Genomic DNA, 22,003 nt, shown 5'->3' on the forward strand with positions numbered 1-22,003 from the left:
TGGAACAATCCAGGAGGTAAAAGGTCTTTTTTATTTGACCACTTGATGCCTTTTAGCAATAACTTTAATATGTAGAACAAAAAAAGAAATCCATAGGGCAGATAGGAAAAATGTAAAAAAAATATGCAAAATTGATACATTTCAAGCAAAATCCCATATGGTCCTATGTTAAAGATTAATAAACTTTGATATGACCCCCTAAACATACGGTGTGGTAAATGTCTTATTTTTTAATCTTAAAATAATAATCATATCAGTAGAAATTCATGTAAAAAGTTTCATCCAAAAATCTAGGGCAGAACAAATTAGACCCGGCCTCGTTAAAATGTATAATATCAGGATGGTAAGTTGTGAGGACAGCTAATGTGCACAAGGAAAATTGTTTGTATGATGTGGCCTTAGGGTGTACTGAATACAAACCGGGGTAAATCCCCCTACGCCCTTGGTTGGACCTGGATAAACTAATAGTATTCCCCGTGTATTTTTTACGAGTGCAAACCAATGCGATAATGAAAGTAAACAAAATAAAAGCTGAATTTGTTATTATTATAAGCCCTGTCTATTTTCCCACAGTGGTCATTTTTTGCACGAACACATTTATGTTGACCATACGTTGCAATTTTCCTGGTGTACACACCAAATTTATAAAGAAGCTACCACAGTTTGATTACACAAAACTAAGCACATCATCACTATTTCACTAAAATCTTTCTACATCTTTAATCTTAATTAAAATAAAATGAAAAAAAATATGAATTCTTTCAAATATAAGAAATTTGCTTTTAAGAAGAACGTGTCATATCTGTGAAATGATGTAATGGAACATACGCCTTGACCGATGCATGACGTATAAATTTGATATGTGTACACCGACGAAAATGTTCAAGCCATTAAGATTAGAATTATACTATATGATATTATAATATTACTTTGACATTTGGTTACGCCCCTTTGATTGGAGACCTTGCTGTAGCTAACTAGATTTCCGTTTTTCACGCATTGTGACATACGGTAAGAGAGAACAATATTTTTGCATTTTCTGCAAGAAAGATAGCTTTTTATCTTAGGTATATTGGATTGCTTATATGATCAAATATGGTTACAGAGTGTTTTTCGTCAAATTCTTTTAAAAAATACATCTAGTTCACAAAATATATATAATGTTTTAAATTTAATATTTGATGAATAATGAGAAAAGATGATTAGTCACTTCATGTAAAGTACACTTAATGCAAGCAATCTAGTAATATCATGACGTGCTTATTTTATCAAATTCGGCCTGTTTCTAGGATTATGTTTTCTAGTAATGGACATTATGTAAGCTTGCCACGTATTGTTACAGTGCTGCTATCCTGAAAGTTGACAAGGATAGGATAGGATGCAGGACGCTCGATACATGATAGAAATATAAAAGTTAAATTCTATCCTATCCTATCCTATCCTATCCTGCATCCTGTAGCCAATCAGATTCGAGTATAAATTTCAGAGTTATTTTGCGAAACGAAAATTGGCTAAACAATGTATTTTCAATGTCAATTTAATACGTTTTACAAGTTAAACCAGTTAAAAATAATTATTATATCAAGAACGCGGTGCATAACATTAATGCGCGCTAAAATGTCGGCGCTACATCTTCGTCAATTCGTACGCAAGTACGGAGTTACTGCAAGAATTCATTGCAACATTTGACAACGTCAGAAATAGATTTCTGTATTTACTTCATTTAAAGTCTGCAAATTAATAAAAGCTTGAATTTATAAACGACTAATTTTGCATTTTAAAAGATAAACATGTATACAAGAATCATACATTGATTCACGTTTAATATAATTTCTTCGATGCCCAATAACAGGGACGCATATTTCTGTCCGATATTTACCTGAACATATCGAATTGATAAATGTTAGCTAGCTATAAATGCTTAAGAATTTATACTTTTAAAAATAACTCCGAGTGGTTTAACTATAAACGATATAAACTTCCTGAAGTAATTATTTATATTCAGATCGTGTTTACATTTATCGCCGAACGAATTGCTCGAATAATGAGAATTACGCTCAGTTATATGTGATAAGAAAATAATTTGATAAAAATATGTGACTAAACAGTTCCTCAATAAGTGCATCGAGGTTATTTATCTGTTTTTTTTATGCATAAATATAATTAAATCAAAAATCTAATCGCTTACCTGTTTGTTTACGTTATTGTGTCCATCCCGCGTACGATTTAATTTTACCGTAGCACAGGTAAGTAAGTTATCCCGCTCGATGAATATTCGGTTTTAAGATTTAATTATTCATTTTGAGTACTACATTAATTGATAAAATCATTTTATTTTTAAATTTCGTTTCATTTAACTTGCATTCCTATATTTTGATAGTATGGGATAGGATAGGATAGGATAGAGCTTATTTGCAGGATAGGATGCAGGATACAGGATATAGGATAGGATAGGATAGTTTTGTCAACTTTCACGATAGCAGCACTGTAATTTGGTTAAGAATATGTGAAACAAAGCTGACACATATATACAAAATACTAACACATTGCTATCTAGATACGACATTCTATGATACAGCTTTAAATTTACGACCAGCTGATAACTGTGTAAATCAATAAGTGAGACTTGGTGCTATGTTTTGTTTTTGTTTTTTTAAATCGTATTCCATATGGTGGATTGTTATTTACAAATTCGACACTTTTTTTCTTCTATCAACACGTGGCAATGTTTATCAAATTTATGAATGAGTCGCAAAGCATGCCGGTCTACTACGTGTTTACTATTTAACAGCGCCACGTATGTCATTGTGTAATCGATATTTACTAGAGTCGGAAAATTTCTCCAACGTTATTACTCTTTACTTTATGACGTTGAATAAATTTAGGTAGCAAAAAAAACTGTACGAACGTTATGTATAATCCAGATGGGTGGGTGCTGGTGTTTAGATAAAATGCTTCACTACAACATATTCCTGAAATCATGGCTATAACAGCATGCAATATTTCTGTCAACATAATTCCTAGTAAAGGATACTTTTAAACATTCGAAGGTTCTCGGAAACAAACATCAAATATTTATCTCAGACGTTCGATAGTCTAATCGTAAAACAAATACACTTTTGTGGAAATAATATTCTGCATGAACATTGTACATACAAATTGATAACGATATATTAGGTTGGAGAACCTTCGCATGAACATACATGTATAAACACATAGTATAATGCTATTCACGTTTAACTATACCTCGCAGAACGACACTAATATTTTTTAAGCTAAAAGAGGTCGATAAATTTGATTTCATCGAAACTAATAACAAAGTAATCATTAAATGATATAAAAATATGTGATTTTTACCAATGAAAATATACGTGTTTGTGTGAAAAAATAATTTTTACGCTATTAACCCGTATTTAAACATGTAGAGAAAAAATGTATATATCTGATGATTGTTTTTCGGTGAATATTACATACAAAATGTCCCCTATATGATCCCGATATTGATTATTTGTTACGGAAACACGTGCCACGTCTAATCCATAAATTAGTCGCAAAGCCTGATGGTCTACACATATTAATATTGTGTCTCCAATATAACAGTGTTACGTTGATGTTTTCATGATCCACGATTATCATTGCTTGTATAAATCGGCGGGAATTTCAATATATTATACTAACATTAAATATTAAGTTGACATTAAACGATGGAGTTATTCTACATTATTTCAAGATTCTAACCATATTAAAAGCAGCAAGAAAATGTAACTTCTACTTGATAACCCTCGCACTTTATTTACACACGTATTATTCCACGTAGATTTTTATTTAAAAAAAACCATGATTATGAGATTCAGATAACCACATAAAAACCCTATATAAACAATTTCTTACTGGTATTTATCAAATGGCTACTACAATGTACATATATGTTTTGATAGTAAGACTTTATTTTTTCATTTAATATTAAGACATTTGGCAATCCTTATAAATATATTCAATGTTTCCCCGAATTTGAGTTGATAACACATATTAAATGTTATTGAGTAGTTATAGCCATTAAAAACGAAAAAAAAAGAAATTGTGTAGCTTACACGCTTTTGGTGCTTGTACACGTGCACATTTTTTACATGTTCAAATCACGACCAAAATCAGAAAATACATGTATAGATGTCTTTGGACCCTGGACCTTTACATATACGTGTGAAGTTCGCAATGTTCTCAATTATTTTGTGCAATTCTGGTAACTTTTATTTACAGAAGATGATCTCAGAGATTAGCAGTTCAAATAATTCACAATCAAATGTCAACAAACTTGATAGATTGTTTTACTGATATTCAACTACTTTACTGGGAAGTACTAAAAAAGGATAAAATTTCACATGAATTGAAATAATGGTCAATATGAAGTTAAAGTAGAAAATCGATTTAGCCCCTCATAGAGTTCCTTTAATAACAAACTCTCCTTCGTTTTAATTTGAAAAGAGTTAATTTTTGTCAAATTATTACAATATAATTTTTTTGATAGGATTATCTCAACTTTTCCCCCAGAAACGCTGTTTAAAGCTGAATATAGCAAATACTTGTGAGCTCTACACACTGGAAAATGATAGACGTACAGACAGACGGCTCCTAAGTCATATTGATGAAGACTTTTATTCCTAAACTACTATTTAAATTATCATTGTAGTAAAGGTTGTATTACAATAGCGGTTGCAAAGTGATACACAACCGCTAATGAATTTTTTTTTTTTTCAATAGCTGTTGTATTTCAACAGTGGTTGAAACAGAGATCTGTCTCGCTTACCAATAGAAGTCTGATATTCAAACTTTGGTTGACCAAATATCTCTAAAAAGTACTGTAAAAAAGGAGTAACTATTGTAATGACTATCGTCGATTTAATAATCATAAAATATCTAAACAAGTAAGTAGCCAACGATCTTTTAAATCTTAAGAAAAATGAAAATGTTAACTATCATTAGAAATCTAGCAAGTGGTATTCAAGAGTTTCATTATTATTATTTTTAACTGTAAATTTATTAAGGTATTCTGTTTCCAACGGAAGACCTTGTACTGATTCTGATGGTAATTCTTCATTATTGTTATTCTTCTTTTAGACGTATTTTAAACCTTAATAACTTTTTTGTTTGTCACTTTATTTCACTCAAATTTTCAAGGTGTATTTTAAAGTAGCTTTAGTTTTTAAGTCACAAAACTTCCGGGTTCGAATTCTTCTCTTTTTTAAAAGAACTTTAGGGGCATTCGTTTGCGGACAAAGGCTCCGAAATGGTCCGTAGCAAATAATCCAAAGTCAGAAATCTTTAAAATTAACACTTTGAATGTTGTCCTTTGATTTTTTTCAATTTATCGTAATTTATGTTTTAAAAATTGCTAAATTTTACTCACGTTTTTGCTTCGTAGCTTTCTTGTTTGAAATATTTTCTATATGCATATGGAACAAAAGTTGTTTATAAATTTAAGGGCTTTCATTTGAGACCAGAAAAAAGAGGCTGGCCTCTTACATAAGTGATCTAGGCACCCGGAAAGTCTTTGCTGTATAACTTAAAAAAACGATACATGCTACGATAATGATGTCGCTGTAAAAGTTGTTCTTCATTATCTTATCAATCTAATTGTAATATTACTATATAATATTGTTTGGATATTGCGTAATATGAGAGTTAAAAGCTTCACATAAAGACATGCATACCCGCTTTCATTTTGCTTATAGGGAATAGCTCCCTGTTCGTAATAGTGTTTTAATGTCGCAGTCAATATTTTCCTGTCTAAATATATCCCCAACTTATCACAGACATGCCTTGATCTGTTTTATGAGAGTTCAAACTCTTCAATACTCCGCAGTCTTGGAGTTATATTAATACATAGAAAATTATTTTCTAAAGCCCTGATATGTCAGAAATAAGGTAGTGTGAAAAGACCTCCTATCAATATCTGTAAGACCCTGACACGTGTAAGGAGAAGGGGGGTGGTTTTATTATACCCCCGCTCCGAAGGAGAGGGGGTATACTGTTTTACCCTTGTGTGTCTGTCTGTCTGTCCGTCTGTCCGTCCGTAACAAAAATATCTGTCGCATTTATCTCAGCAACTATTTATCGCAGATGCTTGAACTTTTTACACAGTGTTTGTTAAGGCATATCATATTGTGGGATATTTTTGTACCAATCGGACGTCAACTTCCTGTTAAATGACGACTTTGCTTATTTTTAACCAAAATTTTCAAACAAATTTTGGTCAAAGAATTCTCAGCAACTGTTTATTGCAGATGCTTAACATTTTTACACAGAATTTGTATAGGTATGCCTTATCGTGGGATATTTTTTTGTACCAATCAGACGTCATTTTCCTGTTTAATTACGACTTTGTTTATTCTTAGCAAACATTTTCAAACAAATTTTTGTCAAAGAATTCTCAGCAACTGTTTATCGCAGATGCTTGAAATCTTTACACAGTATTTGTATAGGCATATGCATGCTATATCGGGGGATATATTTTTGTACCAATCGGACGTCAACTTCCTGTTTAATGAGTACTTTGTTTATATTTAGCCAAAATTTTCTAACAAATTTCCGTCAAAGATTTCTCAGCAGCTATTTATGGCAGATGCTTGAAATTTTTACACAGTGTTTGTTAAGGCATGCCATATCGTGGGATATATTTAATATGTACCAATCGGATGCCAGCTTTCTGTTAAATGTCGACTTTGCTTATTTTGCATATTCACATCAGAGCAGGGGTATCACTAGTGAGCATTGGCTCACATTTATCTTGTTAAGACTGGTTGACAATCAGTTCTTGACTTGAAGCTGTAACGGAAGACATCCCCGTTCCTTGCAACGAGCTTGGCTTTAGTTCACATTTTCTGTTTCAAAAATGTTTATTAAGATATTGAATTTTCACACCAGATCGGCGTCTTCAAAAGAAAACTAGAAGTAAACCAAGTATAAGTTGATGAATTACGAAACCGGAAAAGACATTTTTATAAAAAAAGAAGATGTCAATCAACTATTCAAGATGGTGAAGGCGAAGAACGTCATTGGAGTTCAACTAAAAAGAACCAAACTTCTAGCACAGATATCGTGAAGACAGACAGAGCAAACAATCGAAATGACATCCTCAGAAACCCTTCGAATGAATCACTGGACACAGAATCAAAGTTAGAATTACTCTTACAACAAAGGATATTTTTCGTAGTAATTCAATGGAGAAGTATTATTTGATTACATAAAAAGTTAACTTTACAAGATTAACATTCAATCTTCTCAAAATGATGCTTAAAGGTAGAAAAAACATAAAGTGAACACTGCCTAGTGAAGCGAGCTTTTTAAACTTTTTTAAAGTGCAAGAAAAAACAAGCTAAAAATCCCAATTATAAAGAAAAACTAAATTGAATCCTAGAATTTCTTCTCAGTAGCAACCGCAAAAAAGATGCTGACCAACTATTGAGAATTCATGATTATGTGAGGATTAATATCTTGTCTAAACTATCATACAGAATTTGAAAAACAAAAGAGTTTTACCTGGTTTTTATTTTCCTTGTATTTTTACCCCTGCGAATGTTATTGTCATTTACATTTTAGACCACGTGGTTTTGTTTTACCCTTTCAGTTTCACAGTAAAAATCATACCTCGTGTTTATAGTATATTTCATAGAATCTAGGTACTTGTAGTCAAATATAAAATCTACAGGTTTAGTGAATTTAAACTTTATCTTCATTAATTGGTGAAAAAATGTGTTCTAGAAATAAATATAACAATACAAAAAATAGTTTTTGTCTGCTGTTGTAACAATTAACATGCTTAGTAGAGATTCTCCCTGAGGATTAATTTTCGATCCGTACTTGACCTAGTAATAGCATCAATAGTAAAACAGACTATACTATTTAATGCAGAATGTTCCTTGAAAATGACTTGATATATAAAAAGTTTTAATCCAAAACAGAAACCGATTATTTATTTAAAAACTTGGTATTGCACACCACAAGCATCAACTATGGCTAGGATGTTATTTAGCAACCCAGTGGTTATATTTTCAACCACTTTATACGTGTTTGAACACGAACAATAACTCTGTTCTGAATATTATCGTATATTATCGTTTAGTATAAATAACCGCTAGATGGTTTAATAAAACGTACATCTTTAAAACAGTTCATGTTTTAACATAAGTCAAAGTAGAATATGATATGAAAAACGACCAGTACTAACGTATTTTGAAAATATTATTCGAGCACTTATACTTCCGCTAGAAATTTCACAGGAACTGAACGAATCTCGGTGAATTCTCATGAACTTTCATTCGAGCACCTCTGGATTTATTACATACTTAGCAACGATAAAGGAAATATTCCGAACACATTCGCAGGGGTGATTTCGTGGAGAAATAAAGTGAAGAAAGGTTTTGTATGACGTCACAGAGAACAAGCTATTTTCCCGCTTTAAAATGTACAGTTGGATCAATACTCGACACTTCTTTGACAATATTCCTTTTCCAGAAGGCGGGTGTTTTTATTCATATCATTTTATAAACGATAATTTTAACCATGATACAAGATTAATACTTGACGTAAATTAATTATACAAAAACACATTATTATTAACTCGTATGTCGTATGTGTGTAGGCGTGTATATTAGATGCAAATATTGTGAGTCCTAGTTATGCATTTCTATCGATTATCGACGAATCTCTACATACATATTACATAAACAATAAGGAACTATCTGCCAAAATTAAACACATTATTTTTTGTATATATATTAATACAATGTACAAACATGTATTAATATATATGGTTTTAAGACAGCCACTTAGATACTTTTAAACGTCCTTTTAATGAAAACATGTACATTTACATGCAGCATTAATATACAAATTATAGAATTTTACAGTATGTCTGTACGCTAATTATTAAAGGTTTTTTTTTTATACTTGTTTGCTCTTATAGATAAAAGATTTAAAAAAAAACCCCGTATAATTAGCAAAGATATAAGATCAAGGAAAAAATGAGTTAAGATTTAACTCCATCCCTCCAATTATTAAAATTATGAATTATTAATCGATTGATCTAAAAGAAATCACACAAACTGAAACAAGTTAAATATATTAATAAACTCTTTTCAATTCATTTTAGGTTTACGAAGTTTTGACGAATTTGTTCAGAATGAAATATTATGCCAATGGATGCACAATTCTCCATCAGTCAATCGTCCTATATGTCATCCTATGGATATGGAACTAATCAGACTAAAGTCTTTTCATAACTTCCCGTCCTCTAAATCTGTTTCTACATTGAGGCTGGCTCGCCAGGGGTTTTATTATTGTAGGGAGAATGACGTCACAATCTGCTTTGCTTGTGGCTGTAGAAAACGAGACTGGAGGTCTGACGATGTCGTTGAGGTCGTTCATCGTAAAATGTCTCCTGACTGTCCTCTGCTGTCGTCACAGCCGACTAGTAACATCCAAATTGAAAATAACCAAAAAAAATGGGCATGATAATAACGAACTCAAGCAGCAAATTAACGCTAGTGGTAACGATTTATTTAGCAATAGCAATAGGCTACCATCCTTGTTAACTTCAAACAGTGATTTGTCTGGAAACAAAATGAAAAAAGAACCGAATACTGATAGTAAAGACAAAAAAGCTGACGTACAAGCTTTCGCGTCACAGATGAAGTCAAACAACCTGTTGACTAAGACGAGAAAACAACAGGATAAGATAAATGCATTCATTCGGAACTTGGATCCATTAGGTATTAATTTTGATCGACCTAAATATCCATCTTACTCCTTGCTGACTGTCAGAGTGAGTTCCTTTGCGGATTGGCCATCTAGTCTATCACAGACTCCTAGAGATTTAGCTGTAGCAGGATTTCTGTATGCAGGCTACGGCGATTACACCCGTTGTTTCTTTTGTGGGGGAGGATTACGTAGCTGGGAGACTGGAGACGATCCATGGACAGAACACGCCCGATGGTTTCCGAAGTGTGCCTTTGTGAGACAGAACAAAGGAGATGAGTTTGTTGCTCTGGTTCAAATTCAGCATCAAGAACTGGTACTTGTTAAATCCCTTGACATAAAATGTAAGAATAGTATCAGGTATTTTCAAAGTTGATTTTTAACAACATACATGTTAACTTAAATTTCAGGAAGCTAGGGGAACAGCTAAGGAACACCAGGCGGAAGACCAGGCAAGTGGACCCGAAAACATAATTTTTGAATGTTCATCAGATCCGAATGTTTCTAGTCTTCCAGCTTTTTAAAGTGTTCTAGAAATGGGGTATCCGTGTCATGTTATACAACAAGCTTTCAACTTTCTTAAAAACACAAAAGGTCAGGGAAATATAAAGACATTCTCCTTATCTTTTCTTTGCGCAAATTTTTATTTGAAGTCAAACACAATCCCCGTCCAACACCGATTTCTATTTTCAGAGTGCATAAACATCATGGCTGAGGATGTAATGGGGGTCATACTCTCTGGAGACAACATACCACCACCGTTTGCTGCAAAAACGTCAGATAAGGTCAAGGACATTACTTCAAGATCAAACGAAGAAAGTGTAAATGTTCATGAACAGCAAACGAATTCTATTTCAATGGCAGTTACAAAAGAATCTGAAGAAGCAGGTACAAATGTTGTCTTATAATACCTTGATGATTTGCAGTCGTTGCCTTATTTAATAGTAAAACTTAAATGATATATAATCAGTACACTTATGAGGGGCGATTAAAATCTTTGCAGAACTTTGAATAAAATCATGAATAATACTTCTGCAATTGTTATTTCCACTTGTATTTTTTTTTTTTTATTTATTATTTTTTCATATGCATACAAACATTTTAATAATATAATTCAGAGCCATTTTTGATTCATCCACTCACACATTCATGCTCACATTCACCCAGATTTGGCAGTGGTTGCTTGTTTGATAATGATAATTAGTTAATATTAATAATAACCAAAGAAGAAACAAAAGATGAAAAATTATTGAATTGTATCAAATTTCTACTTGTATTTATATATTTATCCCTTATCGGACAAATTACTAATTAAATTATTTGCTATCTTTTTAACTTTTCTTTCGTACAGACACTCTCTCGTTGATCGCGGAGAACAGAAAACTGAAGGGCCTTAGGATGTGTAAGATCTGTATGGAGAAGGACGCCTCCATCGCCATGTTGCCGTGCGGACATTTTTGTTGCTGTACGGACTGTGCTCCCGCCATGAGGAAGTGTCCAATATGTCGGCAATTTGTGAAAGGCACAGTCCGTACTTGGCTAGCATGACTAACTTATTTGTTCAAAATTTTGACAAAAAAGTTGTCTTTACCTATGTCTGTTATTTCTTTTTTATTGATATAGATTTTGTCACAATTTTAAAAGAACACAAAAACAATGTGCCGGGTGCATTGTCCAAAGATTTCAACCAAGTGAAGAACACTGATTAATGTGATTTGCACGTAAATGCCCTGTGCGTTGACTGATTTTAAGTAAATGATAGGTGTTCTTAATAATAAACATATGTGTTAGTTATTAAGTGAATAATAACGGACATGTAAAATTCAATACCATTCGACCTTTATAGGTAAACTTTTTATTAAACATGAATACTGTTGATTTCTTATTTAGCACAATAACTTTATACAGCGATCCTGACGTTTGTGTGAAAACGCAAGAATAAAGTATCGCAAGCACTAAACTTTTGTAATGATTCTATATACAGTAAACAACTATAATATACATGTATTTACAGTAAACCGTATTAAAACGTTAATTGGCTATTACGTGTAAGCTATTGAAACAATACAAGAATTGTGTTAACACAGAACACACCAATTTTCCCTGGATACAAAGGCACCTCCATTATGAATGCGCCTCGCAATCATTACTTTTATTTCGATCAGAATTTAATTATCCTAAAATATCTGGAATACAAATGTGTATGTATCTGAGAGACAACATCTAAAACTGATATTTCAAGACCTTTATGAAAATATTATTTCAAATGTCAAAACGTTTACCTAAAACATATACTGTAATTCATATATTTTGATTAACAAGGAAGAATCCAGCGTTTAGAGTTCTGAATCAGTAATTTTATGCAATTAAATTTTTTTTCATGATCATTTATCATGAATATGCACGCCTAGAAAGACGGTGAAAAGTTGTCACTTTACATTTTAGTCAGATGCAATGACGTTCCGATTTTCAGGGAAAATCTAATTTTCTGGATGTTAAAAAGTATATTTTATGCAAAAATTGTGTTACTTATAAATAACTTTGTGCAATTTAAGTTTAAACGAGACATATGAAGTTAAGAAATATTCGTTGTGGACCTTGATCTAAATTTTTATTTCATTTACGGAAACAGGAAAATACCTCGAAATGTCACAGTTTTATTTTGGGACGTGATAATTCTAATGTAAAAAATGTGTGTCATATCCTGATTTGATTTGAACATATTTTTATTGAACAAAAATTACAACAGGGATTGGACACAAGTTCAAAAACTTGTCATATCCTAAATAAAAAAAGTTTAGTATATCTTGAAATTTAAAATATTTCATTAAAAGGTTGTATGCCATTTAAAAGAAAAATTATCGTTTGAAATGGTATTACATATTTTGTAACACTCTGTATTTTAGGACTCTCTAGCATTTAGTGTTTATTCAGTTGGCACAATTTATAAAGTCAACCTTTAATATTTTGTTCTTTTATTAATTCAGTAGTGTAAAACACAGTGCACACCTGACTGTTTGTGAACACTCTGTACACATGGATGTCAGCATCAGACGCAAATGCCAGGCAATCCTTGTAGCTGGCAATCACCCCCGCCACAAACGTTCCATGGCCCAGACCTGCAGCCACAAATAAATCAACGATGAATACTGCATTACTATAGGTTTAAACCTGCTTACCTTTAAAGATTTTATATAATATTAGTTCTAAGACAATTGTGTATATACGGTTCAAAATTGAAATGATTCATATACAGCTGTAAGGCTCTATCATACCATTGCCCTTACAAAAACAATCACGAAATCAAGATAAGTTTAATTTCAGTATTATAAACTAATTCATTTTTTTTTAAATTGTAAGTGTAAAATTTATACATTGGTAGAGGAATATTTCTGTTTTAACAACGTTTGCCTCATTAGCATTATATTTACGAACAACACACAGTACAAGCTAATAGTCGGTGTTGCGAATCGATTGAAACTTTATGAGTCTAACATTATAAGATTTAGAAGTATGCAGAATAGTATGCAGTTTACAGAATCAAAAGATAAATAAAAGACATATCACCAAACGGGAAATGACCCTACAAAAATGTTAATTATTTGTACCACAAAACAAAAAATAAAATGGAAAAATATGCAGGCATGACGGTTCCCGCCTATAATCATTGCGTTATGCATATCCTAATAAAACGCTATAAGTTCTTATGCTTGAGTGACAGCAGGCATTATACCCGTGGAAAAACAATAAAGCGTTTGACCTTGATCAGGAACACACCAAACTAATGTTACATGTATAAATGTTACATTTATTTCAGAAAACATTAACAATTTCGCTTTAAAGGCAACAAAAGAAACCAAGGACAAAATAAAAAATGAAAAACTGTAGGAAAGGGACATCAAGACACTGAAGACAAAGAAATGACCACAAAAAAGGTACTTTAAAGGAAGCTTTAACTGGTAAACCTTGATGAGGACCCCTATGTTGTTTTAGAGCGAAGCCAGGCAACGTTTTCTTACATGTACACAGAAATATTCTTTTTCCTATGGATACACTCGATTTAAGTGATTGGTTCATACAAATTGGCATTGGCTCAAAAAAATAAAAGAGAAATTAAAATAAGCTTCATCAGAAAACAAAAGCAGTAATACGTGTAGTTCTAATATTAAGGATTAATGAAATTGATGAAAACAATGTCAATATGCTTAGACTGAAAGTGTCACAATCAAACACTAATGTTGCTGATGACACGCATCATGAGATGGAAGCTGATGATTATGCAGAGGTTTTTGTTGATGATGAATATGATGATGAATATGATGATGAATATGATGATGATGATGATGATGATGATGATGATGATGATGATGATGATGATGATGATAAACTTAGTATGGACCGGTTAAACTACTTAAGAATGAGCTTATTCAAAAAGAAGCAGGCTCTGACAATACACTTTACAGATCAGCTTCATTGGCTGTCAGAAAAATCCAAACCTAGGATAAAAGCATGGTGTTTACCCTAAACTCTATAAACTGATTCTTTCAATTGACAAATTTCTATTTCTATGGTACATATAACAGGAAGTTCTGCTAGCACATTTAGGAAATTGCTAGTAGCCCCTTTGATTCTATAATTGGCTGGGAGAAGGAGTTGATCTTTGGAGAAAAAAGTTTTAGAAATGAACTCAGGGTGACAACAGATATACTTGTCCTATATCTTAAAAAGCGTGCACAGAATGTTCTCCTTTAATTTCTATTTTTAGTTAAAAGATGTGGTTAGAAAAATTTCGTTTGTAGACATTTTGTCTGTGTACCATCCCTAGACATTCCCATGGACGGACGCGAGTTCATATTCTGAAGTTTCAGAAAAACATTTATCATGTTAAATTAACCGCTTGTGAAAACGCTTGAAAAATTATCTTTTGTTTACAGTATTTACAAAATACAATCTTAGTTTTACATATACACCTCTTAAAACCCCGCCAACCTATGTAATTTTTGTTAGGGGTATGCTTGTGCATTGAATCAGAATCAATATGGTATTCGCGTCCAGGTTCGGATAGTTCGAGGTAGGCCAGTTTAAAGTCAAAGAATACTGTCATTGATACCTCAATTCCAGAAGCAACATCCTTTAGTCCAGTACTAAGAAAGTCCGACACTGTGATGGCAGCACTCGGTCTGGTTGTTGTCACGGTCGATTTCGAGATGATGGCATGCTTTCAGAGATCCTCTATTGTTTGTGCATTTGGAGAGGAAAAATCGGGCTTAACTCCTGTCGTAATCCTTTTTTTGCATGTTACTTGATGGAGGATTTCGTTCATGTTAGAGTCTGGAGCAAAAATCCACACTCTGTATCATTTTAGTTTCATTTGGGAATTGTTGTCTACGGAGCACCTCTCTTTTCACAAGAGCTAATGGTTTAAACCTGTGCTATATTTATTCTTTTATTGTTTTCTGTTTAGATGGCCGACAGGTGACAGACCCTTTGTGAGCAAAGCCTATCAGGTAAAATGGCAACGTCTGAATCGATGTGTAATCCGTCAAAGCGTGAAGAATAGTATCTGTCACAATCTTGTCTGTCCACGATTCTGGTATAGATCCAATATCATTTATGTCCAGGGGTGGTACTGGGATTCTCTGTCTATGCCGCTGTTGCATAAGCAGTGTGGGGTTTGTACACGTAGTTGTATAACTGACCCGGCTGGTGGCTGAACGTGTGGTTGTTTGCTCGCCATTACTTTACTTCCGCATCTGAGGAGTCCTTAAGAGTTTCGTTCTTAACATACAGCTCCATTAACATCCTTTGTAAATCTTTTTTATTTGCAGCTTGTTTTATTGCAGTTTAAGTTTACTCCTGGTCTCCTTCAGCTGTTGATTTGTTCATTGGTACGTTGATTGCTTCTGTAGATGAAGGGCCAAGATTTGTTCTTCTCAACAAGTATGTCGTATATCCGTTAATCTCTTTTTGCGAAGTTGGGCTGTAACTGAATGTATATTTCTATCCATTTCCAAAGATGTTGACTCCGCGCTCAGCAATTCATCAAACAGTGTTGGCTAAGTTGGATCTAGAAAAAGAGTATAGTAGATGAGGTTGAGTAAGTTTAATGCGAATCAAAAACATTTGTGACGCTAAACCCGCAACCTTACTATGTATTCAAGATGGCGGTATAGGATGGTTGCACTTTAATTTGTGAGAAGATATTTTGTTATATAAAACGCAGGTTCATAGTTTCAAAATTGTTTGAGTAGATCATGTGATGAAGACAAAAGAGAAGGTAAAAGAAGAACAGACAACAAAAACACCTCAGGATCATTAAAATAAAACCCACAGATTATGTAAGTAAAGATGACATTAGTAGTAAACATAATGGATGCTATACCAATAGTAGCAACATGTCTGATGTAAATCTGGAAGTGCTCTGGCTGCATGTAATTAAGTGATGCACGGTGATATATTGAAAGACTTAACCGCAACACAAATACTTCGACTCAATTGTGTGAAAAGAAAAAAGTCCAAATTCAATAAAGATAGAACAGTAAAAGGGGTAACGTAGACCCATTTGATTCTGGTACTTCCAAAGCACAAGATTCTACAATAATAACCCCGCCTTCCATGAATCCACTCCTGAATTTATCCCTTTGGTTTGATTATCAGGAGAACTAGTGGTTAAACTAAATCCCAAGTTACATATTTGGATGACAAAATTCAAGAATTTGATCAACAAGTAAAAAAATTAGATCTTGTAGAAAATAAACACATTTGATCAAAAATTAAGTGGCATATATAACTTTTAAATAAACTAGGGTTGAGGAAACTAGTTATGCAATTAAAATCGTCCAAGAAAACTAAAAAAGGATTTGAATTTAGGTTGAATAACAAGTCGCCTAAGGTAAACTCGAGTTAGAAAACAAACGACTAAAGGATGAAGTGGTAGACTTTAAACAAAGTTAGATGAGGGAAAGTTTGATCTTCTCTGAGATTCCTGTTACGAATGAAACCGTCAAATATACTGAAAATATTTTGCATTACTATTTGAAAAAAGGTTCCTAAAAAGGAGACGCAATTCAAAGGTCTAAAACTTGATCTGGTACACAGAATGTTGGGACATATCACCAAGGACTTTCGATTTTTTTACAGCATTTTCTTTCAACTTAAGGTAATTATACATTTATTTCAAACATATTGGTGCATGTTTAAATAATTTTGCAAATACTTACTTTCATATTATTAATCATCTTTATTGACGATCTTCACGAATGGTCCGACAGTGCACCTTAATATTGTGTAAATAAATATGTTATATACCTGATGTTGAGATAAGTAAGCGAATACACATTATCCTAATGTTAAAACAAAGTGGGATTAATTGTTGAGAATTCAACTGTATAATCATTTAATCCATTGAGATGAATTTTTAGTTATCATAGAATTGTCAAAGGACGGTGTTAACATTTGTCTAGGTTCGTTTACGCGAGTACTTAACAATGTATTTTACTGTATTGTAGTAAAAAAATGTAATAGACATTAAAACTTAGATTCATTGTAAATTAATAAAACTGTAAATGACGAACTTATTGTGTAATGAAAATGTGTACACTTTCGGAAAGAGAATTTATGTCCTATTGTTTAATTGTGCACGAACTCATTTCCATAGAAATTTACCGGTTACTACAAAAATGAAATTATACGAAAAATATGAGGAAAACTTGAGGAAAGCGTGATTTATAACTGTACCAGGGAGATCATATGAAATTCATAAAAAATGATAATAATCAACCATTTTTTCGTCAACGTAAAGAAAATCCTTTAGTAGACCAGTATTTTGAATTTCCACGACTACTTTTAAGAACTGACTACCTCAGCTATCAACACCTGCTCCGATCAATTGAAACAGACAACTCTGAGTACCCTGAACTTAACGGCCCAATAACACCAGAGGTGATACATGTAATTTGCGTCAATAAACCTTAAAAGAAGACGTCTTCAGGAATGGATTATCTAATATTCAACGAATAATTCATTGTATTTGATAACGGAAATGAAAGTTTTACTTAAAATGCCTTTTATATACATGTATATTGATTTTACATTTTTTTGTTTATCGCACAATTTAATGTGCCTTATCAAGACCCTGTAAATGCTATACTTTATCACGTAATGTCGGTATTTAACCAATGAAATTAACGCAAATATTCAAGTGACTCTCTTTGTTAAGAAACACGCGCTGATTCACTTTTTTCTGAAAGCTACACTGGTAAAACTTTAGAATATCGAATATGTTTCTTCGGACCATATGCATGTGTTTCAATATTATATAAGCTGATATAATATCACGTAAAGTGTTATAATGTATTATTATACTTTCATGTTAAAAACTAAAATCTGATTGGTTTAGACGCAGTTGATAATCCGTTCTATTACCCTCAGCGTTAGCAACACACTTAGCAACGGGTAACAAAACGAATTGGTACATTCGCGTAAACTATGCGCGTACGGTTCCCCAAAGAATTCACGTCATCCATATATAAAAGTAGTAAAGTTTTCTTTAGAATTAAGACATTCAGTATAATAAAAAAAATAGTGACTGTTTAGGAGGGTAAGAGTTGAAATTGACACCCCTCGAAAACCACATCAACCTCCGCTTCGCGTCGGTTGACAATAGTTTTCTCGGGGTGTCAATTTCAACTCTTACCCTCCTAAACAGGCACTATTTATTTAATGAAACAAGCACAGTCAAGCTTGTTACAAAGAGCAACATATACATCTACCATGTCAAGGTAATGATTGTGCGTAGAACAAATTACATCAGTTATAGCTCCCTTATACGGAAATCAATAATTGATAAATATCTTTCTACATACTTCTTTTACTTTTTCAACATTGATTTTTCTTTGGGACCCCACCCCCTCCCTTCCCCCCAAGAAACAAAAAAAAAGTCAGAAGGTATAATTCTGATTTAAAAATAGATTTTAAGGACTGTATTAATTACAGAAGTAACACATTGAAAGTTATTTATCCAAAATATTCACATTTCTACTGAGTTAGAGATAAAAAAAATTGGCAATAGAGATATAGTGTAATTTAGGATGCTCAATTTGGGTTTTAACTGGGTATAGTACAACGGATGCAGTTTTTATGTTCAGTCAAAGTATTACACAAGGGTAAAATGCAGTTTTGTAGATAATCAAAAGGCTTTTGACGAAATTGATGGATATTTAATGTTCTTTAAATTAGCAAGACATAGTGTGTATTGTCAGATGGTAAAGATAAAGTCAATGTACGCCAACATAAATTTATGTGTAAGATATAAAAATCAGATGTCTGAGTATATCATTTGTCAGTTGGGTTTAATGCAGGGTGAGTAATTGTCGTCTTTTATTTTACCTTGTATGTATTGATTTTATAATTGAATTTATAAAAAAAATGTGTTAAATTTAGAGATAATGCATTGGGTTTTTTTTTATGTATGAAGACGACATCGTAATTTTGTCAAAGATTGATAAACGTTTACAAGATTTACATAATTGTTTATTGCTATACTTATCTTGTTTCAATCAAATACATGATTAAAAATATATTTTAACAGAAGGAAAGGAGCGATATTTTTAAGCATAAACTAATGTTTTATAAAAGTACATTTACAAACATACAAAAGAAAACGAAGTGTGTAAGCAATGATACCCTATCCTTAGGGCGACTTTAAGCTGTGAGCGTTTACGTTAAACGCTTTATTTCATGTACATGTAACTTAAACTATTATTACCCTATACAAAAGCTTCGTGAAAGTATGGAAAGTACATATGCATGTACTAAAAGCTCGGCCATTCTGATGTGTGCCACTTTGTAAACAATAATTACAAATTATCTATGTTAAATTACTATAGCGAATGCACTTTTAAATGAAGTTTTAATCAGTGATGATAAACGAAAAGTCATAATTAATTACATATTCAAAGAATCATTATTTGAAAGAAAAATTAAACATTTCAAGAAAAGGAATAGTATAGTACATTGCGTAATGAAAGGTAAAAAGGTAAGGGTAATCCGGTTCGTTTTAATGTAATACAGTGTACAAGTAATATCAAAAGTAATATTTCTACAAATTTTACTTAAAACCATATAATATTAAAACCTCAAATTAAGTATTGTCTTGCAATTTTATGTATTAAATAATAACGAGATATAGTGTTTCGTTGACTAGAAATCAGTAACTAAAGACAGTCCTTTTTAAAATTGACTAAAAACGTTAATGTTGCTGAAGTCACAGCGCAACGAGAGATGCAAACAGTATCATGGATTTGACTCGGGTTAAAGCTTAATATTTAAACTGTGAAAATGCTCAATCGTGCCAATCATATGTCAAAAATAACAAACAATAATTGTACATTTGTGTTAAACTGTAATACATTTTGTGGGGGTGGTGATAACTGTATTTTAGATATCAACCAACCCGAAAGAAAATATATTATCTGTAAATATTTGGTACAAAGAATAAATAGCGTCATCTGACGTACATGGTGTTCGTACTTTAAACTAAGTGTCATACGGTAAAAAATGAAAACTGCGAACTAACTTATGATTCTCGAACAAAAGTAAACAAATAAGATTTCAAGTAAAAATAGTGTTGATTTAGTTGAAAGGTAAAAAGCACAAGCGATTCAGCTTGATATGAAATTGGGTATTTCTAGATACTGTACGCACGTCATGTTGTTGTCGTGTTATGAACGTTACTGTGCGCAGTGGTGATGAAACATGGCTGCTGTTTTTAAAATCGGATAACAAAAATAACTTTTCATCAAATGAAATGATACTTCGTATACCAATTAAAAAAGTTTACTGCATGAATTAATATGTTAGTTATGATTTATATGAAAAAATATGTGACAGCCACATTGTCTTCGTAATTTTTAATTGACCCTCGTATATGCACACCCTATCATTTAGAAGACATAAGAAACATTATCGTTTTGATTTTTTTAAGCGATAAAATTAAAAACATATAACTTAACTTAATATTATAAGAACATAATTTTTAATTCATTTGTTCTCAGTTAGATTAACATGCGTAGTGTTTGTATTAATAAAATGTAAATAAATTCATGCGAAAAATATTGGAAAGCTGAATACAAATATTTTAACAAGACCTTGAATTTCGTTGGGACGTAACAAGCTATTTCTTGCAATATTACAAGTTAAAAATGACGCTGGTTTCGAGTGAAATATAAAAAGATTGCGTAGCCTAGCTCAAAACCATTCAAACCTTGTTTATATTAAATATCCATGGCTAAGTGCCCAAGAATGAAATAAACAGGCCAACGTCACATTACTGTTTAACAAAAATAACCCAAAGTCCAAGCTCTTGTTAAAATGGTCCTAATTCGTGGGCAATAGATGTGTAAAATAATTTTTACATCTTTATATGTGCGTGCTAATATTTTGACGTCACTGCGATCTCTTTATTATCTAAAAAAGCAATGCCTGTCAAAAAAAAAATGATAGCAAAATAATCCTGAGAGAGAACGTTTGGTCTAGCTCTGCTGAAACGCCCCCACGTTAGTAGAGTGTGTGGTTTTGGGTCGAAACGTGTTAGATTTCCACACGTTGGTATCAACTATGTACAGAATACCATCGGTCTGCCAGTGCTGGAACTTCTTAATTCTGTCAATTTGTTATTTTGGAACTCCGAGACTGGGTTTAGATTGGAATAGTATGTACCGTTTTTTCCAATCTAAACCCAGTCTACAACTTGTTAAACTTTATTTCGTTTTTAACCCGGTGTCTACTTGAGCTTTGCCCTGAATTCATTTTACAGTATAATTTACATTGTTAAAATATCGTATTTTTCCCTAGCATATAATTGGTCAATTGATGTCACGTGATCGTGCGATAAGTTATGTGTCCCTCTCTATACTAAAATAAATTCTAAAAAAAAAATCACTCTATCAAAAAAATACTTTCGTGACAAAATACTGGTTTTGGCCTGAACAATTTTTTGAAGTCTTAATAGCAAAATCAACGCAAATATGTTCTGAACCAAATATTTAACTGATATAAATTTGATGAGAAATAGTTTTTGATTCATTATTATAAATCAATTATAGTAATCTGATATCGGTCAATACATGCATTTATAGACCCGATGAGATTATGTGAACCTCCAACTTCCTCTTCAGTCGATATACTCCCATCAGGTCTACGATACTATGTATTTACCTTGTAAAAAGGTTAATAATGTCTTATATATAAC

The 22,003-nt window shown here is 32.3% G+C and overlaps 1 protein-coding gene across 1 annotated transcript; it reads left to right on the plus strand.

Annotated features, from left to right (window-relative positions):
• Nucleotides 1-7,123: 7,123 nt before the first annotated feature.
• LOC128186236 (baculoviral IAP repeat-containing protein 7-B-like) lies at nucleotides 7,124-11,301 on the plus strand. The gene is given in 6 exon segments (XM_052856017.1): nucleotides 7,124-7,172; nucleotides 9,149-9,495; nucleotides 9,497-10,069; nucleotides 10,164-10,347; nucleotides 10,447-10,641; nucleotides 11,105-11,301. Coding segments are annotated over 6 exon segments (1,545 nt in total).
• The last annotated feature ends 10,702 nt before the right edge of the window (nucleotides 11,302-22,003 follow it).

This window comes from Crassostrea angulata, chromosome 5, assembly GCF_025612915.1.
Source record: "Crassostrea angulata isolate pt1a10 chromosome 5, ASM2561291v2, whole genome shotgun sequence".
Classification (NCBI taxonomy): Eukaryota; Metazoa; Mollusca; class Bivalvia; order Ostreida; family Ostreidae; genus Magallana; species Magallana angulata.